The sequence below is a fragment of the Heterodontus francisci genome, chromosome 35, assembly GCF_036365525.1.
Source record: "Heterodontus francisci isolate sHetFra1 chromosome 35, sHetFra1.hap1, whole genome shotgun sequence".
NCBI lineage: Eukaryota > Metazoa > Chordata > Chondrichthyes > Heterodontiformes > Heterodontidae > Heterodontus > Heterodontus francisci.
In genome coordinates this window covers 46335039-46362411 of record NC_090405.1, presented here as the reverse complement: position 1 = coordinate 46362411, position 27373 = coordinate 46335039, and the positions used below count along the sequence as shown (strand labels likewise).

Below are 27373 nucleotides of genomic sequence, written 5' to 3'. Positions count from 1 at the left end.
TTGAATTTTGCAGCCTTTTATAGTATTTTTTAAAGCAGTATTTGAGTTAAAGTAGCCAATCCCAAGACATTACTTTGAAGCTGCTTCTACTTCCATGTTCAGAGATCCTGCCCAATGCACGTGTTGGATGACAAATGCTTTATACAGGCTGTAAGAGTCTATGCCATGGTTAATTCTCCCTGCAACATCTCACCTGGTGAGCCTGGCATCCGGGTCAGCCTGCCCAGTGTCTCGGCCTTTCGAACCATGACCTTGATTCGGTTAGCCAGGGTCTGATACTGTAGAAGGACGAAGAGCTGACCCAATAATTTGGGTTGTGCTGTGCTCCTTAAAGGACCCACCACGTCTTGGGAGCTGAGGCACTGAAAGTAATGCAAGGCTACTTAGTTAACATAGAAGCATAGAAACTTAAAACACGGAAGGAGGCCATTTGACCCATCATGCCTGGGCTGGCTCATTGATAGATCTGTCATGCTGAGTCCCATATCCTCGCTTTTTGTCCATAACTTTGTAAGTTTCTCATCCTCAAGTACCTGTCCAACTCCCTCTTAAAATTATTCATGGAATCAGCTTCTACCACCTTTTGAGCTAGAAGGTTCCAGATCCCAACAACTGAGTGAAAATAATTCCCCTCATCTCCCCTCTAGACCTTAAATTATTGACCCACTCACCAGAGGGATTAGTTTTCCTCTATCAAAGCCTCTCATCACCTTGAAAACCTCTAAAAGGTCACCTCGTAACTCTATTCCAAGGAGAACACTCCTAACTTGTCCAACCTCTCCTCATAACTGAAGTCCCTCATCCCTGGTAACATCCTGGTAAACCTTCTCTGTACCCTTCTTAAGGTCTTCATATCTTTCAGGAAGTAGAATCTTTTATGGAATCATTGAAATGACAGAACATTGCAGAAAGTATTGTGGCTCCAGTGCGTACTATTTACAGGTTGCACTGCAACAACTTGCCAAGGCTTCTTCGACTGCACCTCCCAAACCCGTGACCTCCACGACTTAGAAGGACAAAGGCAGCAGGGGTATGGGGACCGGTTTTGGTTCTGGTAGTAAATGCCAAAGCCAGGCCCGTGTGAAATAAGTTGGTTTGGTCTCAATCCAGTACCCGGAGGGTTTGAATCCAAAATACAAACAAAGCCCTGTCTAATTTCGCAGTAATACTCAATCTCAACGATCACAGGGTAACTGGTGTGGGAAATGGAAAACCGCAGCACGTTTGTTGTGTCTGAGATTGGCATTGTTGGAATGGAGTACAGGAAACTTTACTCCTTTTTGAACCACACCATAACTAGCTTGGGGAAAATTTCTGGGTGCCAGAAAACGAATGTTGCATTGCCTTTCATTTAATGAGTCCAATATTAACACAGATAAATGACCATTCAAGTGCGATGAGGCAGAATTGGAACATAATCAGAGTTCGAGTAAAGTGCGTCACAAATGAGAATTAATGTTTCTTGTTATCAACTTACTGCTGTCTGACATGACTCAGGCTGATTGATGAAAGATAGTGCGCCTGCTTTCTAAAAATAATCAGGCACTAGCTAATAATTCTTCAATGTTTGCAATTATGAAATATTTACACAAACTGATGCACACATGGGAAAGTTACTGGTCCAGTTCCCTGTAGTGGAATGACACATAAGGAGGGAAAACAATGGGCTTAAATTTTCATTAAATGATTGCTTACAAATAAACCTGCACTATCAAGGGGATCAGTGACAAGCACATAACAGAGGAAATGACATCTGGTGCAAACTCCATTTACTTCCACTTGTATTCCAATCCTTCCATGGTCTTGCCTCATCTCTCTCTAACCTCTTCCAGCCCGACAATCATCTGCGATCTTGGTATCGCTCCAAATTCTGTATTCTTGTGCAGCCCCAATTTTCATCACTTCACCGTTGGTAGCCATAGCTGCTTAGGCCCTCAGCTCTGGATTCCCTCCCTAACCCTCTCCACCCATCTCTCTCCTCCTTATAAATGCTCCTTAAAACCAACCTCATTGAATGAGCTTGTGGACCCCGTTCGAAAATCTGCCTACGTGGCCAAATTTCAAATGTCATTGGATGACGCTCCTGTGAAGAGCCTTGGCACCTTTTGCTACATAAAAGGCACAACAGAAAGGCAAGTTATTGTTGGTGTGAAATAGAAATGATGGAATTGATGAATTAGTGTTTCAGACACAGAGCTTCAACACTATTATTCCTTGGCAAATGGATTATGCTAACCCTCTGTGCCCAAATTCCCTGAATGCGCTCTACACGAGAAATACTGATTCCTAAAACCTATCCCATAATTTGAGGGCTATAGGGCTGATTCTCCACTCGAGCAGTGCTGGCTCCTGGTCCGTTTAAAATGGATGGAAAACTCGGGCTGGAGTCTTACCACTTTCCGATCAGCATTCCCTTCAAAGCCTTCTCCTTGCTGGGGTCATCCGATTGAAGAATCGTCTCTTATATTTCTCTGTCAATGCTGATCCACAAACGTCCTCTCTCAAGTCCACTTTTGTAAACTTTGCTGCTTTTCTTTTGAGTGCCTCCTGCCAACCCATCAGCCTCAGTCCTTGCCGAACTCCATTGGCTTTCCAACCCCAGAAATGTCAGCTGGCTTGTATCAGTGGCTCGCAGTCTCATCCCTGAATCAGAAGTGGATTCAAGACCCACTGCACAGCCTTGGGAACCAACTCTCGGCTGGCACTGAGGGAACACTGCACTGTCGGATGTGCCATCTTTCGAATGAGACATTAAACCAAGTCTGCCCTCTCATCTGGACATAAATGATCCCACGGCACTATTTGGCAGAAGATCACAGGAGTCCTCCCAATATTTATCCCTCAACCAACATCAATAAAACAGGTCAACCACTCATTTTCACATTGCTGTTTGTGGGAGCTTGCTGTGTGCAAATTGGCTGCTGCATTTCCTCCATTACAACAATTACCCCCTCAAAAAAGTACTTCATTGGCTGTAAAGCACTTTGGGACATCCTGAGGTCATGAAAACTACAAATCCCTCAATATAAGGAACCCATCACTCCTACCTTCATCAAGCTCTGCTAGTGCTCCCTACCTCAAAGGATGAAGTTTAAGATCCTCATCCTCACCTTCACAGTCTTCACGCTACTTTTCTCATTGCTCCTTGTTCCTCTGGCTTTAGTGACCAGTTTTGAACTAAAACCCATCTCCCCTGACTGCCTTGATTCTCATTTCCTTGGGTTTTAGTACCTTTTCCCTTTGTTAAATGCTCCGAGACATTCTTTCAGCTTGAAAAACATTGTGTTAAGTGTGAATTGTTGCCTGGTCACCCACGTTTGTACTGCATAGAGCAGATGTGACCCTCACCCCCTGGCATCATAGGGACATCCTGCCCACGATATTCCAGATGAAGATCATTCAGCGTGCCTGTAATTTCACACTAAGCTTGGACAAGGCTCCCCACAATACATTTGAAACATTGGCCCCAACTCCAGGAAGTTGCTTTCGTCGAGGTCAAAAGATAGATCTGGTTGAAGAAGGCCTCCTTAGCTCAGGCATCTATGTAGTCTCCAATCTTTTTCTTTGGCCTCCTTGTCTCGAGAGACAATGGGTACGCACCTAGAGGTGGTCAGTGGTTTGTGGAGCAGCGCCTGGAGTGGCTATAAAGGCCAGTTATAGAGTGACAGACTCTTCCACAGGCGCTGCAAATAAAATTGGTTGTCGGGGCTGTTACACAGTTGGTTCTCCCCTTGCACTTCTGTCTTTTTTCCCGCCAACTGCTAAGTCTCTTGGACTCGCCACTCTTTAGCCCCGCCTTCATGGCTGTCCGCCAGCTCTGGCGATCACTGGCAACTGACTCCCACGACTTGTGATCAATGTCACAGGACTTCATGTCGCGTTTGCAGACGTCTTTAAAGCAGAGACATGGACGGCCGGTGGGTCTGATACCAGTGACGAGCTCACTGTACAATGCGTCCCTGGGGACCCTGCCATCTTCCATGCGGCTCACATGGTCAAGCCATCTCAAGCGCCGCTGGCTCAGTAAGGTGTATATGCTGGGGATGTTGGCCGCCTCGAGGACTTCTGCGTTGGAGATACGGTCCTGCCACCTGATGCCAAGGATTCTTCGGGGACAGTGAAGATGGAATTAGTTGAGACGTCGTTCTTGGCTGACATACATTGTCCAGGCTTCACTGGCGTGGAGCAAGGTACTGAGGACACAGGCTTGAAACACTCAGACATGTGTTCCTCGTCAGTGTGCCATTTTCCCACACCCTCTTGGTCAGTCTGGACATAGCAGTGGACGCCTTTCCCATGCGCTTGTTGATTTCTGCATCTAGAGACAGGTTACTGGTGATAGTTGAGCCTAGGTAGGTGAACTCTTGAACCACTTCCAGAGTGTGGTCACTGATATTGATGGATGGAGCATTTCTGACGTCCTGTCCCATGATGTTCTTTCTCTTGAGGCTGATGGTTAGGTCAAATTCGTTGCAGGCAGCCGCAATCCTGTCTGAGTCCCTGCAGACAGGCTTCTGTGTGGGATGTTAATGCAGCATAGTCAACAAAGAGGAGTTCCCTCTTGAGGACTTTCCATACTTTAGTCTTCGCTCTAAGATGGGCAAGATTGAACAACCTGCCATCTGATCTTGTGTGGAGGAAAATTCCTTTTTCTGAAGACTTGAATGCATGTGAGAGCAGCAGTGAGACGAAGATCCCAAATAGTGTAGGTGCGAGAACACAGCCCTGTTTCACACCACTCAAGATAGGAAAGGGGTCTGATGAGGCACCGCTATGCTGAATTGTGCCTTTCATATTGTCATGGAATGAGGTGATATTTAGTAGCTTTGGTGGACATCCGATCTTTGCCAGTAGTCTGAAGAGACCACGTCTGCTGACGAGGTCAAAGGTGTTGGTGAGATCTATGAAAGCAATGTAGAGGGGAATCTGTTGTTCTCGGTATTTCTCCTGTAGCTGTCGAAGGGAGAACAGCATGTCAATGGTGGACCTCTTTGCTTGAAAGCTGCACTGTGCCTCAGGGTAGACACGCTCAGCCAGCTTCTGGAGTCTGTTTAAAACAACTTGAGCGAAGACTTTCCCCACTATGCTGAGCAGGGAGTTTCCACGGTAGTTGTTGCAGTCACCGCAGTCACTCTTGTTCTTATAGAGGGTGATGATATTGGCATCGCGCATGTCCTGTGGTACTGCTCCCTCATCCCAGTACAGGCAAAGTAGTTCATGCTGAGTGTATAGCAGGCTTGGCACTCTTGATTATTTCAGGGGTAATGCTATCCTTTCCAGGGGCTTTTTCACTGGTTCGAGAATCAATGGTATCACTGAGTTCCGATTTTGTTGGCTGTTCGTCCAGCTCATCCATGACTGGCAGAGACTGGGCTACATTGAGGCGGTATCAGTGACAACATTTTCCCTGGAGTACAGTTCTAGGTAGTGCCCCACCCAGCAGTCCATTTGCTTGCGTTGGTCAGTGATCATTTCCCCTGATTTAGACTTTGGGGGGTGGGGAGCGATCTTCTCGATGGTTGGTCCAAAAGCTCTCTGAATGCCATCATACGTTCCTCTGATGTTTCTGGTGGCGGAGGCCAGCTGAATACAACTGCATCGGTGTTGCCAGTAGTTATTTGTGCAGCGCTTCTGGCTACTTTACGTGCTACGGATGTTAACTCGCTGGGGGCTTTCTTGTAGTTCAACAGTGCAGTGCACTTAGCGGCTATGACAGGTTCCAGCTCTTCAAGTTTCTCACGTTTGCCAAAGGTGGTCATTGCTGAGTCATAGATGGTGTCGCTGATGTGGGCCCACTTCATCTGTGCATCCCCTGCAGGAGTGTTTTGAAGGGCTTTTTCAAGTGAATTTAGAAACTTATGCAACAGCTGTGGATAAGAAATTCTGTTAGTGTTGATGCGCGGGCGGCCCTTCTGCTTGGAGTGATGTAGCTTCTTTGGTTTGAGTCTAACTTTGCTGCACACCAGGGAGTGGTCGGTGTCACAGTCCGCACTGTGGAAGCTGTGTGTGATTTGGACACTGTTTATAGAAGCTCGCCTTGTGACGATGAGGTCCAGCTGGTGCCAACGTGATCTTGGGTGTCTCCATGAAACCTGGTGACAGGGTTTAGTGTGAAAGAACAAGTTGGTGATGCAGAGGTTGTGATAGGTACACAACTCCAGCAGTCTCTGTCCATTTTCATTCATCCTTCCAATGCCATAGCGCCCAAGGCAGGAGGGCCATGAGTCATGTTCGTCCCCAACCCTGGCGTTAAAGTCCCCCAGCAGGAACAAATGTTCGGTATTAGGAATGCTACTAATGATATTATGGAGTTCCTTGTTTTTAACTGCAGGTGGGAAGCAGAGTGTTGGAGCGTAGATGCTGAGTAGGTATACTGGTCCAGAGGCGGTGAGCAGTCGGATGGACAGTATGCATTCCGAGCCATTTGAAGGTGGCGCTATCATGCTGAGCTAAGAGTTTCTGATGGTGAAGCCCACTCCATGCTGTCTTGGTTCTTCAGGATCCCTACCCTGCCAGAAGAAGGTGTAGTCTTGCTCTGTTAGAGATCTACTCGCAGGGAGGCGTATCTCCTGAAGTGCTGCAATGTCCACATTGAGTCTACTGAGCTCATTGTTAATGATGGCGGTCTTCCGAGAGTCGTTGATTTGTGTAAGGTCTTCCGACAGGCCAGGACACATAGTTCTGATGTTCCAGCTTGCAAAATGAAGGGCTGGTACCTTCTTTCCTTTTTTTGTCATGCTGTTTGGTGCGATGTTACAGTCCACTTGTCGGGCAATGACCCTGAGCTCCAAGCACCCATTGAAGCAGGTGGACTGTGACGGGACAGAACCTTTCTGACCGGGGGGCTGCCCGGTGAGATGCAATGACCTCTCCCATCGACAAAGGCAACCCGTGGTGCCCAATCTCTGCGCCAATTGATCTGGACTTATAACCCATAGCTGCTGCCTTCCGTGTTGTTTTGGTCGCTGTGAGGCGACTATGGAATGACCTCTCCATGGCGCATGCATGGGCGGAATGTATGGGGGTTGTGAGTTGCCCAAGTGTTGCCCAAGTCTCCAATATCCAATTCTAAACTTAATAGGAACTAATTGGCAGTTGTCTCGGTAAATGAAAAAGCAAAAGTAATGCTGATGCTGGAAATCTGAAATAAAAACAGAAAATGCTTGAAGTACTCAACAAGTCTGGCAGCATCTGTGGAGAGAGGCACAGAGTTGACTTTTCAGGTCTGTGACCTTACATCAGAACTGGGAAAAGTTAGAAATGTAATTAGTTTTAAGGAAGTGAAAGGGGGAAGGTTAGAAAAAGAACAAAAGCAATGGTCTGTGGTAGGGTGGAAGACAGGAGAGATTACATGTCAAGAGTTGGTGATGTAAGGCCAAAGGGAGTGGTAATGGGACCAAGTAAAGAAACAAAAGCTGTGTCTCGAGGAGGTGTGGATGGCAGAATGATGAACAGCTGCCACCCAAAAGCAAAAACAAGAGAAAAACGAGTTAAAACCAAAACCTGTCAAAGAGAAAGAAACAGAAATTGACTTCTACCTTGCAGAGGCCGAACACCAACTCTCCAATGCTTCCTCCTTCCTCCTCTTGGCCCATGACCCCACCATCGAACATCAGACCATTGTCTCCAAGACCGTCACTGAGCCAGAACTAAAATTCAGCCCACTAACTCCGTTTCTCTTTCCAGAGATGCTGCCTAACTTGCTGAGTATTTCCAGCATTTTCTGTTTTAATTGTCGAAGTAACTGAGTTTATTTTATGCCGTGCTGAGTCCATTGTTTTCATATGGGATTTTATGTCTTCAAAAATGCAAATTTGGAGCTAACTTAACCCATAATGGGTATGAGATATTGAATTAAAAGCAAAATACTGCGGATGCTGGAAATCTGAAACAAAAACAAGAAATGCTGGAATCACTCAGCAGGTCTGGCAGCATCTGTGGAAAGAGAAGCAGAGTTAACGTTTCGGGTCAGTGACCCTTCTTCGGAACTGACAAATATTAGAAAAGTCACAGATTATAAGCAAGTGAGGTGGGGGTGGGGCAAGAGATAACAAAGGAGAAGGTGCAGATTGGACCAGGCTACAGAGCTGACCAAAAGGTCACGGAGAAAAGGCAAACAATATGTTAATGGTGTGTTGAAAGACAAAGCATTAGTACAGATTAGGTGTGAATACACTGAATATTGAACAGCAGCAAGTGCAAACCTGAAGAAAAACAACCTGAAAAAAAACAGTGGGTAAGCAAACTGAACAAACTAAGATGAACTGAAATAAATGCAAAAAAAGATTGTAAAAAATGTAAAAAGGAATGTAAAAAAAAAAGGAAGAAAAAATAACGAAAAATGAAAGTAAAATGGGGGGCTGTCATGCTCTGAAATTATTGAATGAGATATTGAATGATTAGTGGCTGGTACAAAAGCATCACCAACATTTATATAGCACCTTTAACATAATAAAACATCCCAAGATGCTACACTGGAACGTGATCAGAACAAAATTTGAAATTGAACCACATAAGGAGATAGTAGGATAGGGTCCCGACCAAAGAGGTAGGTCTTAAAGGATGAGAGTGAGAGGGGCAGGCAGATCGAACATAAGGATCGAAAATTCACAGAATTGTGATTTTCACTTTTTGTAGAAATCGATGGCTTTGTTGGTTACTCGCAAACAGCTTTCTGGTAATCTCAACATCTCACCTCTACTTTAGAAATGACATACAACAAACATGAGAACACGACTGCTATTGTTAATGATGGGACACATAAAAGCCTCTTTAAAACCCATCCCTCCTACCTTTCCTAATCTTGCCTATTGGGTGTGGCATCCCCATTTTTATTCTGCTTGGTGGGGATGTTTTATCGACTGTATTTGAATTAAGTTACTCAGACCATCAAACCTGAAGGGGGGGGTGGGGAGTATGAGAGCAATGGAGAGCTATACAGGCAAGCAGGGTCAATAGTGCCTGAATCATTTCTTTGCTTGTTTGTTGTGACTGTAGCTTAAGCTGTGGGCTTTCTAGTTGGTTCAGCGTAGGCTTGTGCCCGACTGCTCTCACTGGTTGATTTTCATGTTTGAAGTACTGAATCAATCAGCTAGCAAGAAAAGCCAATCCCACTCTCACTTTGAGATTTCCTGCTCTAATCTACACAGGCTGCTCCAGCAAACCCACCTGCCAGCAGCTTCCTGGCACCGTAGCTACCAGCTCCACGTCAGCGCTAACCTGCCTATTCCTCAGACCAGCCACTCCCTCCCAGCCCCTTGGCTGTCTTCTTATTTCCTGATGTATTTCAGCTCTGACCATCCACTCAACCCATTACCTGCAAAAATTCCATGAGAAGTGGACCAAAAGCCAACCTATCTAAAACAAATTTATAAAATTGCACTTAAGGGCTCCCTCACTCATTTACAAAGTCATCTGGTTTGGTTGGAAGATTTCCAAGGATAAGCTACTCACTGCTTATCAAAAAAGTATTTGTAATCAGAATTGGCTGATGCACTGTTATTTTGCTTGATTAAATTTAAATTCTGTGTTAGAATGGATTTTCAAACTGACGAGTTGTTTAACTCCTAGCTTTTAATGTTTGATGAGACAGCTGTGGTTCAGTTATGGCTCTCTACGGTAAGTCAGTAGGCTGTGGCTTCAACTTCCACGTCATAGACTTGAACACAAAAATCCAGGCTGACAGTCCCAATGCAGTACTGAGGGAATGGCACATTGACGGAGGTGCTGTCATTCGGATGAGATGTTAAACCAAGGCTCCGTTTGTGCTGTCAAGTGGACGTAAATGATCCCATGGCACTATTTCAAAGAAGAGCAGGGGAGTTGCCCCTGATGTCCTGGCCAATACTTATCGCTCAACCACCATCACTAAGAAACAGATTAGCTGGTCATTAACACATTGCTGTTTTTGTGAGCTTGCTGTGCGCAAATTGGCTGCCGCATTGCCTACATTACAACAGTGATGCATTTCAAAAGTACTTTGGGACATCTTGAGGTCGAGAAGGATGTTAAGTCTTTCTTTCTTTATATTGTACACATTGTTAGCAGAATCAGTTACACAGACTCTATATTGGAAATGAAATAATTGTAAAATGAACTTAATGGTTTAAGGTTAGGGCTCATCTCTGGAACTCAGGTGTGAATCCAGTCCAGACTGCTGAAATATTTGTCTCTCCCTCTTCATTCTCTTACTCCCCCTCACTATGCCAATCTGTGAAAAGGAATAATGAGCGTAAGGCAGCCTCAGTTGAGGTGTTTATGGTTAAAGCATGAAATTGATCAAAGATTTCAGTCATGCTCAAAACACAAGTTCTTGCATCTATATAGTGCCTTTTACAACCAATGAAGTAATTTTGATGCGTAGTCACCGTGACGACAGTGAGATAAAATTACATAGAGGGAGCATTACTTTGTAACGATGACACTGAGGAAGTTAAGAAAGTGTTCCATTCCTTGGGACTAAAATCCTTCACTTTGAAGAGAAAATTCTTCTCAGCAACAAACATTATGTGACGCATGGTTTTGCCTCGGTACAATGGAATGTTCCATTCCAGATCCTAGGAGTGAAAGGACACAGTGTTCCTTCTCGTGGTACCACCCTCTACCTAGATGTCCATTATTACCAACTCTACATATCAAATGTCTCGTCCCTCTCTGACCAACAGTTCGAACAAGCAAAACAAATATTAAATCCATTGATATCTCACCGTATAATAGGACTAGAACCTAGAAAAGACTATTGGTGATTTAAGTAAATGAGCTTTTGATGTGTTCATTGTGCTATTCCTTTGTCTATTATTTTAATAATGGTGTTAATCCATTAATCTTTAATGGGTTAATGTCCCTGTTAAGGAACTGCCATATGGAGGCATTCATCTACAATTCTCGCAAACAGCAATTTCAATGTTAATGTGGAGTTAGAAACTAACAACTGAGTTAACGCAGATCTATCTACAGTATTGCTTAGACAATGTGTGATCAGGAGAGGGGAACTAGCATTCTCTCCATATCCAGCTACATGGACGCTCCTTTGTCGTCCCAGACCAGAGCAGACGTCAAAGTGGGTGACAACAGGCCAGAGCCCAGTCTAATTAAAACCCAATGGATAAACCACACACCCTACTTCTTGTTAAGCTCTGTGAGGGCCAAGTTGACAAGGCTTTGCTTGGTCATATTCACAGCTGGATATATGGAAGTTGATGCTAAACTAAGATCTCCATCTTCCTGTTCAAGTGCATGCTAAAGTTCCCAAGCAAATGCCCTGCCCTCAACTAACAAAGCAGATCAACAGGCCATTCCTCTCGTGGTTGCTCATGGGATGTGGCATATCAACAATCGTCATTGAGATGTTTCAACATGATAAGGTGTGGCATAAGTGTGAATATAATTACATTAAAATCCTATTAACATCATAGGGTGAATTCTGAATGGATTGCTACAATGAGCAAACATTGCAACAAGAGGTTTGACTTGGATCAATGTTTACTTTGTTAAAATGCTATGGCCCTGACATTGTTATGGTGGGTGTAGCAAGTGAGAGACCCAAAATCTTCCCGTCTGGATGAAGAATTGCTCACAAAACTGCTAACCTCTCTCTTCTCTTTTCAGATGCTGGACTTGCTGTAGATAGCCAGCAATTGCTGGTTTTGTTTCCAATATCACTGAAAGCAGAGCAATAGGGCAGGTAATGTTTATCTCGACTAATCAGCTGCTTTCAGTCTACTCAAGGATCGTTTACTTTGCATCGAGTCAGAGTGCTCAATGCTGATGTTGGGTGTCTGAAATGAATGTGTTTCCAGCATTTTCAGCAACAGTGCAGCTCACGTTTACCTTTACCAATCTAATGCAATTCAGTTAAGTCAAAGAATGTCTGCTGACAGCCTGATTCAGCTCCCACTAAGGAGAATAAAACTAAAAGGACATGTCAGTACTTTTTGGTTTGAATGGGAATGTCATGTTGGTAAAGAGATAAATATTGGCCATGACACCAGGGAGAACTCCCCTGCACTTCTTCATAGTAGTGCTGTGTGATCTTTTACATCTAGCCAAGCGGGCAGACAGGAGCCTTGCTTTAACGTCTCATTCTAAAAACGGCACCTCTGACAGTGTAGCACTCCTACAGTACTGCACTGAGAGCATCAGCCTAGAATATATGTTCGGGCCTCTGGAATAGAATCATAGAAAGTTTACAGCTCAGAAAGAGTCTGTGCTGGCTGAAAAACGATCCACCCAGTCGAATCCCACCTTCCAGCATTTGGTCCATAGCCCTGCAGATTACAGCACTTGAGGTGCGTATCCAGACTCCTTTTGAATGAGTTGAGGGTTTCTGCCTCAACTACCCTTTCAGGCAGTGAGTTCCAGATCCCCTCCACCCTCTGGGTGAAAAAACCTGCCTCATCTCCCCTCTAATCTTTCTACCAATATTTATCTCTTGGATCTATGCCCCCTAGTCACTGCCTTCTTTGCTAAGGTAAATAGGCGTGTCACCTCCACTCTATCCAACCCCTCACAATTTTGTACCTTTCATTCCAATCTCCCCTCAGCCTCCTCTGTTCCAAGGAGAACAACCCCAGCCTATCCAATCTTTCCTCATAGCTGCATCTTTTCAGTCCTGGCAACATCTTTGTAAATCTTCTCTGTACCCTCTCTCGTGCAATTATATCCTTTCTGTACTCAGGTTGTGGCCTAACCAATGACTTATACAGTTCCAGCATAACCTCTCTGCTCTTGTATTCTATACCTCGGCTAATAAAGGAATGAGAGACATGAACTCACAACCTTCTGACTCGAGGATTGCTATCGAACTGAGTGAGCCAGTAAGGGGATGGACTCCATGTTCACATCCAGACCAGATACACATAATGAAAGAATTGACTGCCCTTGCTCTCCCACCCAGGTGTTTAATGTTTCACCTGCACAGTCAGGTTTCCGAGCGTCTTACCTTTTTGAGCTTTGTCTTAGTGGTGGTGAGTTCTCTTGTATAGGTCAAAGGAACATCTAGCTTCCAGTCTCCCTGCTCACAGGCAAACAGCACCTCCCCAATGAAAGTGTCTTTGAAATTATGGAACTCTTTGATGTAGGCGGCAAAGCGAAGCGTGAAACACTTTATCTCCTCTAATGTGTATCCCGAGAATCGAAAGCTTTCTCGGAACTCGGGATTCAGGCTCTTCCTGCGGACGGTGGTTTGCTGCGGCTCCATGAACTTCGGCAGGAGGTGGACCCTCACGTACGAGTCGCAGCTGCTGCCAAATTTCTTGGGAAGGTTGGAGACACTGAGGATGGCCACGGTCAAGGTGACCTCATAAGCGGAGTAGAACAGCGTGAAGTGCAGCACTGGCCTCTGCTTGGACTTCACACCCGAGAGGTCATCGGGCATGGTCTGAGAATGACCCATCACCGGGCCTACGGGTTTGGCATCTGAGCTTCGAAACGTGTCATGTTCATTGTAGACCGAGCAGTCGCCTGAGACGGTGCAACGTCTCTCTAGGATTCTCCTGGTTTTGTTGCCCAGGCTGGCTTTTTGAACAACGGGAATGAATGGCAAGGATGCTCTGCCGTGCAGACCGGGCTTGGATTGGGAATTGGGCTCAAAGTCTGGCAGATTGCTGACGACACACGGTGGGTAGTCCAACACTGACCCTTCCACCTCCTCATACTGCTGCTTGATGGGACTGCTGGTATTCCCCGGCAGGGACGGTTTCGGGTCTATTATGATGTGCTCCACTGCCTGGTCTTTGCGATGTTTTCCTTTTCTCCAACAGATGGCGCAGCCAATGATCAAACAGAAGCAGAGAAAGGCGAGACCAGCTCCAAGGAGGACCTGCAGATGCACTGAGCCAAAAGATAGATGTTAATGCACCACATAGCACCTTTCACAGAAGTGTCACCGGTTAATTGTAGATTACACATTTTCACATATTCCAAAGCAATCTTTCTTCAAAGGAGAATCAGTTCACAAATACTGAATTTTTTTTTTACAACTTTGATCTCATGGTGCTACAACATTTGTGTCGTGTCTTTAACATTGTAAAACATCCCAAGTCACTTCACAGGAGTGTTACCAAACAAAGTTTAACTCCGAGCCACGTAAGGAGACATTAGGACAGGCAACTGAAAGCTTGGTCAATGAGGTATGTTTTCGGGTGTGACTTAAAGGAGGAGAGAGGTAGGGAGGCAGAGAAGATTGCAGAACTCAGGGCCTAGGTAGCTGAAGGCACAGTGCCATTGGTGGAGTGATTAAAATCAGGACTGCAAAGGAGGCCAGAATTAGCAGAGCGCAGATATCTTGGAGGGTTGTAGGGATGCAGGAGGTTACAGCGATCTCGGCGCTTCTCTAATTCTGGCCTCTTGAGCATCCTTGGTTTTAATCACTCCACAATTTGTAGCCATGCCTTCAGTTGCCTGCACCCGAAGTTCTGGAATTCTCTCCCTAAACCTCTCTGCCTCTTTAGCTCTCCTTCCTCTTTTAAAGGTGTTTTTTTAAAAACCTACTACTTTGGCCAAGCTTTTAGCCACCCCATACTAACATCCCCTTATCTGACTTGGTCTCTAGTTTTTCTTTATAACATTCCTGTGACGTGCCATGGGACATTTTGTTACATTAAAGGTTCTATATAAATTCAAGTTGTTGGTTGCTGCTCAGCTCTAAATATTTATGCACTACTACAACAATGAAAATGAAACACCAGAACGCTTGCTTGTCCGGCTTGACTCTTTACTGTCTCTTTTTAATTAAGCATTCTGATTGATTAGTCTGTTGTCATGCAAGACCAAATCAGGGTTTTAGTGAAGTATGAGTTGAAGTGGCCTGTCACGGTGCAACATCCCGAGACGAATCTGGATTATACTACATGTAGCATTATTTTTTAACTGTGCACTGCTGTTTTGCATATGGAGCCCCGCAGAAGTGATAATGCTGGTTTCTTAGTGAATCTGACTTGCAGTATCCATGGGTTCAAGGTGTAAGCAGATATGCTTGGAAATGTCTTCACTTATCAGTACAATTCTGGACCAGCTCGGAAAATCTCCTGTATTTGTACTTAGTTATTCAAAAGATCTAACAGCAATTAATTGTCTAAATCCCACAGAATATCAGAATGCACTTGCTTTGAAGCAAAGCTGCAGGCTTTGTTAACTTTAAAAGATACCTTCAAATATTTAGTTAAATGTATAATTTAAGAAAATGAAAGGATTCTTCAAAGATGGATTATGTTGCTGCAAAATGTAGCTCGGTATAACCCGACCCCTGACCCCATCACTGGCAAGGCAAGACCATCTAAAAAAAAAAAGGCTGTCCGTATTTCCATCATTATTGATGGGTCCATTTTCGATAAGAATTTTTTTTCTCAAAAATCAGTCAAGGTTTCTCAGAACTAAAATGACTGTGAAAGCTGTCTCTATGACTATTGAAGATTGATCAAGTTACAGATATTAAAAGTTTGATGTGCCTGTGTTGGAGGATAATATGGTGATAGTGTATGTTTGCATTGAAGCTGGTGGAAGCTGCATTGAAGTACATAATGAGCTATTAATTTACGGAATATACTCTAAACCAGTGAAGTTAATGGCTGCCTCAGTTGACACATTCAAAAGGGAAATGGACCAAATTCCTAATTCAGGAGGGTGTAGAGGAGTCAGGGCTTAGCACCAAGGTAGGGAGTAAGAGGAAAATGGCCTTTGATGGTCCTAAGTATGATTATACTCCAAAAATACTTAATTAGCTGTAAAGCACATTGAAATATCCTGAGGTTGTGAAAGGCGCTATATAAATGCAAGTTCTATCATTGAATGAAGGCCTAAATGACAGATTTGTTGGATAGACGTGCCTTGGTCCCATTCTGTTATCTTCACATAGGAGTTCCGTTTATTACCATACTACAGTTTGCTTCACATCAACGGTTTAGAATCATAAGCTCAGAGAATTTTATAGCTCAGTGGAGGCCATTCAGCCCACTATGCTGCTCCAGCCCTTAGTCCCCTTCCCCACACTCTTAGATCCTTCTTTTGATTATGCCTCTGTTAAACTTTTGTTTCTGTGTTGAAGTTATTAATTTAAATGCATCTTGCTGCTGTTGTATTAAAGTATTAATCCACTTCTCTATTAAAAGCTGTATGGATTCTGTTTCCATGGGCTCTATAAAAGGTAGTAAAGGTTTGGCCATTGCTGGAACCCTCTCTTGATTAAGGAATGGCGTAATAACAAGGAGGGGTTGCAGTACAGCTTACTCTATTAATGTCAAATAGCAGTATCTTACTCAGGTTAACTGGACTGGAAGTCTGTGTCTAGATGTATTAAATGTCCAATTTAAAAAAAAATTCATTTGTGGGATGTGGGTATCGCTGGCAAGGCCAGCATTTATTGCCCATCCCGAATTGCCCTTGAACTGAATGGCTTGCCAGGCCATTTCAGAGGGCATTTTAAGAGTCAACCACATTCCTGTCGGGTCTGGAGTCACATGTAGGTCAGATCAGGTAAGGACAGCAGATTTCCTTCATTAGCGAACCAGTTGGGGTTTTACAACAATTGACAATGCCATGGTCACCATTAGACTAGCTTTTATTAGTTCCACATTTATTAATTGAATTCAAATTTCACCATCTGCCGTGGTGGGATTCAAACCCATGTCCTCCAGAGCATTAGCTTGAGCTCTGGATTACTAGTCAAGTGCCATTACCACTGTGGCATCGCCTCCCCATACATGATCCAATTCCTATTTCCACTATTTAAATGAAGGCATTATTAAATACATATTCCCTGCTGTTTACAGTTCCACAGCGGATGCTCAAGAAAATCCCAAATGGTGTCAATGGCAAATAATGGGGGGTTAAGCTTTAAGGCAAGAAAACGCATATCTGAACAGATTAAAGCCTGGCACGGGTATAAAATTAAAACCCGACCCGGGCCAGAGTCCTTTAAGATTTTTAAATGCCCGACCCAAAAATAACTAACATACTTTTGAAACAGAAGATGATCATAGACTAAAGCAAAAACAAGACAAAACAGTACAGTCCAGCCTGACCCGACCCGAGCCCAAATACTGGACGCCGGATACAGACCCGACCCGAACCTGACGTGGAGTTGGGTTTGGGTCGGGTAGTTAGGCCTCAGAACAGATAGCTCATCAAACTTCAGTCATTAAAGTAACATGCGCCTTGTGTCGGGATATCCAGTTCACATATTAAAATATCAGTTATGTTCAATGATCTCTTTCTCACATCTGGATCCTTTCATAATGGCAAAAGGTCATTAAGCTGGACAAGTCTTTTCCCTTTTTGATGGATCAAGCCCATCTAACCAACTTTTCACTCGGCCTCTCTCCAGGTACATCTCCAAGTGAACCTTAAAGCCACTTATATAAGGATATCTGCAAGGCTAGTGGGCAGCCTTGTTGATAGGAAATTGGGTTGCAGAATAGACTTGATAGGGCTGGAGTCCTATCTCCAAACTGTCTCCCATCCTCCAACCTTTAAACCTCAGCTTACCCACACCTCTGCTGTCCATATCCTAGCCTGTAAGAACTTCCACTCACCCATTACTCCTGTCTTCACTGGCCTGCATTGGCTTCTAGTTCCCCAACACCCTCAAGGTAAAATTCTCATCCTTGCATTCAATTCCTTTCTTATCTTACCCCTCCCTATCTCTGTAACCTACTCCAGATCTACAATCCCTCCCCACCAAGCTTTCTTTCACTCTAGCCTTTACCTTATCTTTGGTGGCCACTCCGTCAGCTGCCTAGGTCCCATATTATGGATATCTCCTCTAAACCCCTCTACTTCTTTACCACCTTTAAGACCCTCTTTAGACAACACCTTCCCCCTCCCCCACCATGACCAGGCTTTATCCAACCCTGATATCTCCTCCTTTGCTTGGCACCCATTTTTCTGATTATGTTTGTGAGGCACCATGAGGTGTTTTTCCATGTTAAAGACGCTGTATAAATGATTTGTTTATATCCACTAACCTAAGACATGAAATAAAACTCACACCTTTAAAACTAATCAACTTACTAAACAAACGTCACCACAGCTTATAACCTTTAAAGTATCTGATCACACGGAGCCCAATCTCCTACCTGCAGTGTCAAGGTGTACAGTAGTTTCCATACAGCTCAGTTTTAAGTAGCCCAAGTAACCAGGTACATGTTGCAGGGATCAGGGTTGGTGAGACCAAGAAAGCCTTAACTAAAGGTGAACAGCTCTATTAAAGCTCACACACTAAGCTCCCTATCATTACGTCAGCAGTCCCTGTGAAAATCTTCAGCTGTTGTTCCTGAAGATTGTTCATATCAGCACAGCCAATGGAAACCAAGGAATAACGTTTAAAAATAACTACGATTAGAATTAAACTTGCTCAGCATACAAGTAGCCAACTGTTAACGGACTCAAACTGAAGTGAATAAGAATGTGAACTTTTCTTTTGATTTGGAACAGAACGGAAAGCTTGTCGGAGGTTTTAAATTAGCTATGAACCTTTGAACCACAGGATAAATATGGCTGTCATTCCATTATGTAACTGCATCCATAAAAGAATGTGTTCCTATTTACAGATCAAATCTAGGGCAAACTAATTTCAAATGCTTAAACTTATTAGCTCCATTGATGGTTCAATGTGTAAGTGTTTATGGTCCAGGGTAGCCTCGGTGTTGAAATTCTCCTTGCTTTCAAATCCCTCAATGGCCTTTTCCTTCCCTTTCTCCGTAACCTCCTCCAACCCAACAATCTTCTGAGATAAAAGCGAAATACTACAGATGCTGAAAATCTGAAATGAAAACAAGAAATTCTGGAAATACCCAGCAGGTCTAGCAGTATCTGTGGAGAGAGAAGCAGAGTTAACGTTTCAGGTTAACCCTTCATCAGAACCCTAAAGCTATCTTCTGAGATAGCAGCACTCCTCCAATTCTGGACTCTTGCGCAGCCCCAATTTTAATTGCTCCACTGTTGACCATTGTGGCTTCAGCTGCTGAGGCCTTAAACTCTGGAATTCCCTCCTTAGGCTTTTTGGCAAGAAACACACAACTGCTAGGTTATGTACCTGTATCTTTCTCTATGTGTCAGCTGTGGCTCATTGGGTAGCACTCTCTCTCTTGAGTCAGTACATCATGTCTTCAAATTTCACTCCAAACTTGAGCACAGAATCTAGGCTCAGTGCAGTACTGAGGGAGTGCCGCACTGTTGGAGGTGCTGTCTTTTGGATGAAATGTAAAACCAAGGCCCTGTCTGCCATTTCAGGTAGGAGTAAATGTTCCCACAGCACTATTTCGAAGAGGAGCAGGGGAGTTTTCCACAGTGTGCTGGGCCAACACTTATACCTTAACCAACATTAATTTTTTTTTTTAAAAGATATTCCGGTCAATATCACATTGCCATTTGTGGGATCTTGCAGTGCAAAAACACACTGCTGTGTTTTTCTACACTACAACTGTGACTATACTTCAAAAAAAAGTTCTTGGTATGTCCAGAGATCTTGAAAGACAAGACAGAATTGCAAGTTCTTTTCTTTCTCTGCCTCTCTATCTCCCTCTCCTCCTTTAAGACGATCCTTAAAACCTACCTCTTCAACTAAGCTGTCCTGATATCTCCTCCTGTGGCTCTGTATTAAATTTCGTTTGATTGCACTCTTGTGAAGCATCCCGGGATGTTTCAGTATGGTAAAGGTGCTATATAAATGCAAGTTGTTGCATTGTAGTATTCTTAGTCTGGCTTTGCAACAAAAATGTTGACTGCATTATTGTTGTAGAAATCAAATCTAGTTAGTATTTAAATTTGACTTCCAATGTGCAAAGATTAACGCTGGGATATAAACTCACGTTTTAATACCTAGTGACTCACTTATCAAATAAGATGTACTCAAGGATGAATACTACCTTCACGTTGAGCCATATGGCAACAATATTTCACCTTCAGGACACTTAAATTGTGGTTATCACAGAATTGAACAGATTACAGGTGGCCATTTGGCCCATCGTGTCTGTGCTAGCTCCTTGAAACAGCTATCCAATTAGTCCCACCCACCCGACCTTTCCCCAGAGCCTATAAATTTGTAGCCCAGTGGACCTAGGCTCATGTCATAGGTATGCACTGTGGGCCCATAGAGACTCAAATAAATTTTAAACCTTGCCCTATTAACTTGCATATAGCTCAATGATGCTAAATTATCCTGATGTTCTGAATTTGGATTTTATTCATCACGACAACAGTTATTCACCTTCTGAGTCTCAAAATTCAACGAGCAATCTTCTCCCGATTCTTTTACCAATTATTTTGAGCTTGTGCCCTCTGGTTACTGACCCTCCTACCAACTTTCTCGTTATTTACACTCTCAAAACACTTAGAATTTTGACATCTCTTTCAAATCTCCCCTTAACCTTCTCGGCTCCAAGGAGAACAACCCCAACTTCTCTAGTCTCTCCACATGACTCTCAATCCCAGGTACCATTCTAGTAAATTTCCTCTGCATCCTGTGTCAAGGTGGACAGAGCTCAGACCTTTCACACTAAGGTTCAAAGATGATAAGTACCAAGAAAACAACCCAGTTGTAACTACACTTGTACGAAGATCTCTAGATCAGGGATATTGAACCTAATGCCATAATGCCACAAACAGTTCCCAGCACTAGTAAACTTTCCCTCAAAGGAATGGCAACTCAGCCTTATTTGCGAACACTTTAATCTCCAGCACACTCCAAACTGTTTCATTTATTCCACGTTATTAGTAAAACAAATAGCCTATCTGCTGAGGACATGGATTAGTTCCTTATTATAATGAGGATGAATTCCCACAAATAGCTGATTTATGATGATCCTGATGTTTGGTGAAACATTAATTCACATCATTTGTAATAACACCATTTATTTCCTCAGTTACAAATATATAATTGTGCCCCTTTGAGCAGTAATGACAGAGGCAGACTTCATTTTTCTGTGGGAGAATAATGAAAGGAACTGAACAGACGATTTATATGCACTGCAATGTGCAAAGACCGCCAGGAATGTTGCGTTTTTTCATCAAGTGTGATCATATCAATTAAATTCCACAAACTGCCCAAAGCTGATTGATACAAATCGTTCAGCAGACGACTAATTTTGTACAGCAATGTGGAATGGGCCAAGGCTGAAAGGGGTATTAAATGTTACACTGAGGAAGGACTAGAATTTTAAATGCATGTACATTAAATTTGTAGTTACTGAAGATTGTTACTGTAATCTGAAATCAATATAATCCTGCAATAAAATATAGATTCACATAAAACATTCATCTGGGCAGTCTGGCTATGGGAAAGCTGCACTGAGCCACAGAGAATTAGGTACATTTTGAGAACACATTGGTTGGAGAGAGATCACAGGTAGCACGCCCAAAATGTTCTCGTATGCATGAGCACCAAGACGTCAACAACAGCAACAAGACCGATTTTCATTTATATAGCACCTTTAATATAGTAAAAGGCATGTCACAGGACCATTTACAAATAAAATTTGACACCACACTACATAAGGAGATATTAGGACAGGTGCCTGGTCAAAGAAGTAGATTTTTCAGGAGCATCTTAAAGAGGAGAGAGGGGTTTAGGGAGGGAATTGCATAGCTTAGAACCTAGGCCCATGGTCGCCAATGGTAGAATGATTAAAAACGGGATGCGCAAGAGGCCAGAAATGGATAGTTTAAGCTAAGAAGCCTGTGATAGGAATATGTAGGCTGGAAAGAGTGAAGGATTGGGGAATGGAGAAACACTGCCAAGCTCCATAACGCCGCTCCTTCTGTAGGTCATGTATAGGTTGCGCTATTCTCTACCTCCTTTGCCAGCGCCTCCCAAGCCTGCGACCTCCACCATCTGGAAGGAGAAGGGCAGCAGACACATGCGAATACCATCAACTCCAGGTTGGCCTCCTAGTCACGCACCATTCCGACTTGGAAATATATCACTGCTCATTATCGAGTGTATTTTTGGATTAAGTCCGTTTCTTCACAGATCAGTAGTTGTCCTGAGCTCATCTACAGTTGTTGTTAAATAATGTTGGGTTTATGCTAAGAAGCTTTTGTTACATTGCAACAGTGACTACACTACAAAAAGTACTTCATTGGCTGTAAAGCACTTTGGGATCTCCTGCGGTCGTGAAAGGTGCAATATAAATGCAAGTCTTCATTACCATGAAAAATATTATAGTAGCATCTTTGGATGAGCTTATGGCACTTGACCATCAATTGCTTAATTCCTCACAATTATTTCCACTGAACGAAGGCAACTTGCTAACTTAAGACAAAAATAATCCTGTCTTTCTGAAGTCGTGGACCTTTATAAAGACAAACGAATATTGGTCTATAACTAACTATTTCAAGTTAAGACATTTCACAATAATTGTGTGTATATCCCTTTAAGTGAATTTCCTATTAAATCTGAAGCTAGATCTATTAATACTGAACATAGTGTACAAAAAGACACTGATGAGTATACTTCTATTTACTTTTATGGGCTATCAAGAAGTTTCAATCCATTCATATTTTTCTTAAAAATTTAAAATATACATGAGCCTTCTCTTTGCATTAGGTTTTAACCAGGACAATATCTAGGCTTGGGCTGATAAGTGGAAAGTAACATTCGCGCCACACAAGTGCCAGGCAATGACCATCTCCAACAAGAGAGAATCTAACCATCTCCCCTTGACATTCAATGGCATTACCATCACTGAATCCCCCACTATCAACATCCTAGGGGCTACCATTGACCAGAAACTGAACTGGAGTAGTCATATAAATACCGTGGCTACAAGAGCAGGTCAGAGACTAGGAATCCTGAGGCGAATAACTCACCTCCTGACTCCCCAAAGCCTGTCCACCATCTACAAGGCACAAGTCAGGAGTGTGATGTAATATTGTCCACTTGCCTGGATGGGTGCAGCTCCAACAACACACAAGAAGCTTGACACCATCCAGGACAAAGCAGCCCGCTTGATTGGCACCCCACCTACAAACATTCACTCCCTCCACCACCGACGCACAGTGGCAGCAGTGTGTACCATCTACAAGATGCACTGTAGCAATGCACCAAGGCTCCTTAGCACCTTCCAAACCCGTGACCTCTACCAACTAGAAGGACAAGGGCAGCAAATACATGGGAACACCACCACCTGCAAGTTCCCCTCCAAGTCACACACCATCCTGACTTGGAACTATATCGCCGTTCCTTCACTGTCGCTGGGTCAAAATCCTGGAACTCCCTTCCTAACAGCACTGTGGGTCTACCTACCCCAAATGGACTGCAGCAGTTCAAGAAGGCAGCTCACCACCACCTTCTCAAGAGCAATTAAGGATGGGCAATAAACGCTGGCATAGCCAGTAACGCCCACATCCCATGAATGAACAAAAAATATATAATGCTGATCAGATTTGAGCAGAAGTGACTGTGCCAGCAAGTTATCATTGCACATTCTGACTCCATCCATGTTGGATTTACTTGTTTGTTAATCCTTTTTTTGCTTTGCTAACTTGATCGTTTCCTTTCCCACAACCTCAAAGGTGTCCTACCCTAATGGGCTTTGGCTCTTCACTAAAGATGAGACCAAGAACCAAATTCAGAGTTTACCATTGCCAGTCCAATGGGTTATGCACTCTATGCCACCTTACATCTCTTATGGAAAAAAGAAAAATACTTGCATGTATCTAACACCTTTCACAAGGTCTCAGGATGTCGCAAAGTGTTTTATAGTCAATGAAGTAATTTGGTGTAATGTAAGGAACTCGCACAGCAAGGCCCCACAAACAGAAATGTGAGAACGATCAGATAATCTGTTTTTGTGATGCTGGTTGAGGGATACATATCGGCCAGGACACCAGGGAGAGCTCCCCTGCTCTTCAAAATAGTGCCATGGGACCCAAGAGGGAAGGCAAGAACTTGGTTTAATGTCTCATCCAAAAGACTGCATCTCTGACAGTGCAGCACTCCCTCAGTACTGCATTGGAGTGTCAGCCTAGATTTTATGCTCAAGTTGCAAGCATTGGGACTTGAACTCACAATCTGCTGACTCAGCTGCCAGCGTGCTAACTATTGATCCACAGCTGACACCTTATGAGCATCAACAAGAGGCGTTAACACTGGGAGATGCCGGATAACTGATATTAATACATTACTGGTGAAAGTACTATCCTTTCCGCCAACGTTAACCTGAAGTGACAGTGCTGTATTGAGATAGTGAACGTGTCTCTTACACTCACCTATTCTGCGATACTGTACTTTACAGTCACAATAGAATTTAATTGCCGACACTTGGCTCTGACACACTTTAAAAATAAACTCAAACAGATGGGTGATGAGAAATTCATCTATTTGGTCCCAATCTGTCACATGACAATGATCATATAGGCTGTTTGACAGTTGTTTGTTTACAAAGGCAGACAATTAAATACACCTTCAGCTCACAATCGGTGCAGGAACTGAAAACAGTTTGACTTTTACAGATACTATGGTGACATAATCCTTTCCTGTTAGCCAAGATAAGATAGGCATTGAGACTATTAGCAACAAGGTCAGCAACCTTCCATTCTCATCACCCATTCCCTAAACAAAGTTAAATTAAAAAGAATGAGGCAATAGAGTGTCGCCAATGCTCATAATTTGTTGGTTTTGCCCATTTAGTTGCGCACAGGTTAGACCAGGGCACTAACTCATAACAGAGCAACGTTGCCTTTTGAAAAAGGATAGAATTATAAAAGTGCTTGGAGAATACTACTGTACCTTCTTTAAATTTGTAATGTCAAAGAAAACAACTAAATCAGCACCTTTAACACAATAAAACATCCCAAGGCGCTTCACAGGAGCATCATAAAACTAAATATGACACTGAGCCACATAAGGAGTTATTAAGGCAAATGACCAAAAGCCTTCTGAGAGAGGTAGGTTTTAAGGTGCATCTAAAAGGAGGAAAGCGAGATAGAGAGTCAGAGGGGTTTAGGGAGGGAATTCCAGAGCTTAGGGCCCAGGCAGCTGAAGGCACAGACACCAATGGTGGAGTGATTAAAATCGGGGATGTGCAAGAGGCCAGAATTGGGAAAGTGCAAATAGCTCGGGGGATGGGGATGGGGGAGGGGGTGGGGGGATTTAAGTTCCAGAGATGGAAACAAACGAACTTATTAGCGAGAGACGGCATGGTTTTGCGAAGGGGAGGTCGTGTCTTACTAATTTGATTGAGTTTTTTGAGGAAGTGATGAAGATGATTGATGAGGGAAGGGCGGTGGATGTTGTCTATGTGGACTTTCGTCAAGGTCCCGCATGGCAGACTGGTACAAAAGGTGAAGTCACACGGGATCAGAGTTGAGCTGGCAAGATGGATACAGAACTGGCTCAGTCACAGAAGACAGAGGGTAACAGTGGATGGGTGTTTTTCTGAATGGAAGGATGTGACTAGTGATGTTCCGCAGGGTTCAGTGCTGGGACCTTTGCTGTTTGTAGTATATATAAATGATTTGGAGGAAAATTTTAGCTGGTCTGATTAGTAAGTTTGCGGACAACACAAAGGTTGGTGGAGTTGCGGATAATGATGAGGATTGTCAGAGGACACAGCAGGATATAGATCGGTTGGAGACTTGGGCAGAGAAATGGCAGATGGAGTTTAATCCGGACAAATGTGAGGTAATGCATTTTGGAAGTTCTAATGCAGGTGGGAGGTATACAGTAAATGGCAGAACCTTTAGGAGTATTGACAGGCGGAGAGATGTGGGTGTACAGGTCCACAGGTCACTGAAAGTGGCAACGCAGGTGGATATGGTAGTCAAGAAGGCATACGGCATGCTTGCCTTCATCGGTCGGGGCATAGAGTATAAAATTTGGCAAGTCATGTTGCAACTGTACAGAACCTTAGGCCAGACTTAGAATATTGCGTGCAATTCTGGTCACCACACTACCAGAAGGACGTGGAGGCTTTGGAGAGGGTACAGAGGAGGTTTACCAGGATGTTGCCTGGTCTGGAGGGCATTAGCTATGAGGAGAGGTTGGATCAACTCGGATTGTTTTCACTGGAACGATGGAGGTGGAGGGGCGACATGATAGAGGTTTACAAAGTTATGAACGGCATGGACAGAGTGGATAGTCAGAAGCTTTTTCCCAGGGTGGAAGAGTCAGTTACTAGGGGACATAGGTTTAAGGTGCGAGGGGCAAAGTTTAGAGGGGATGTGCGAGGCAAGCTTTTTTACACAGAGGGTGGTGAGTGCCTGGAACTTGCTGCCAGGGGAGGTGGCGGAAGCAGATACGATAGCGACGTTTAAGAGACATCTTGACAAATACATGAATAGGAAGGGAATAGAGGGATATGGGCCCCGGAAGTGCAGAAGGTGTTACTTTCGGCAGGCATCAAGATCGGCGCAGGCTTGGAGGGCCGAATGGCCTGTTCCTGTGTTGTACTGTTCTTTGTTCTATAGGGAAGGGCAAGGCCATGGAGGAATTTGAAAACAAGGGTGAGAAATTTAAAATTAAGGTGTTGCTCAACCAGGAGCCAATGTAGGTCAGCGAACATATGGGTGATGGGTCAACAGGACTTGATGAGAGTTAGTACGAGGGCAGCAGAATTTTGGATGACCTTACGTTGACTATTTACAGTCAGTGTATGGCTCTTGTATGCATGAGGATGAGTTTCATGGTTGCACCAGCGGGGAAAGAGGGGGTATTTTTAAGCAGCTGCACTCAGGGGTGTATTGCTATAGCCTGAGAGCAGCCACCTTTGGATATTCTAAGTTGCATTTCTGAAACACTGGGTGAGAAATACCACGGGTGAGAGTGGGCAGGTGTCTCAACAGGGAAGTTCAGATAGTTTGGCCTCCAAACTCGTCCCTGATCTCTCTTGTGCATAGGTAGGAGGAAGATTCGGCACAATATTGAGTCGGAGAGGAGCATGGGAGACTTTGAGGGGCAAGCAACAATGTGGAAGAGAAGTTAAGAAGCAGTAGAGATATTGGGGTGAATTTTGACTTTGTCCAATGGCCAAGGGTGAACAGGCAGTCTAATTTACCCCTCTCCCAAATGTTATTTCCAAGTCAATGAAAATAAAAGTGAGGATGTAAATGGACTGCCTACTCATTGTCACCTGTTTTATACTTTCACACAAATTTAAATATGCCCCCCCCCCCTCCCCTACTGTGAGTGAAGCATTAAAAGTTATGGTGAACAAGAAAGGTAAAGGATAGGAATTGGGAGCAAAAGCATATGGGGAGAGAGAATGGGCACAGAGCTCATGAGTTACCGCTGTCATTTTCCACAATGAATTGGGAAACAAGATCTGAAAATAAAATTTTAAAAGATCAAAATACTGTTGACTGCTTACGAAAGCAAGTTGGGCTCCTCAGTATGGTAAGTCCTGTTCAAAGGCTTCCTTATGGTGCTGAAAGGATGAAA

General features: G+C 43.7%; 1 protein-coding gene across 1 annotated transcript in view; it reads right to left on the bottom strand.

The window, feature by feature from the left end:
• Window positions 1-27373, bottom strand: part of LOC137350490 (synaptotagmin-4) — a 65997-nt gene that overhangs the window by 10716 nt on the left and 27908 nt on the right. Inside the window, exons 2-3 of the mRNA XM_068015143.1 lie at window positions 12941-13830; window positions 194-362 (exon numbers count right to left, since the gene is read on the bottom strand). Coding sequence (XP_067871244.1) covers window positions 194-362; window positions 12941-13830 — 1059 coding nt within the window. The remainder of the gene's footprint in view (window positions 1-193; window positions 363-12940; window positions 13831-27373) is intronic.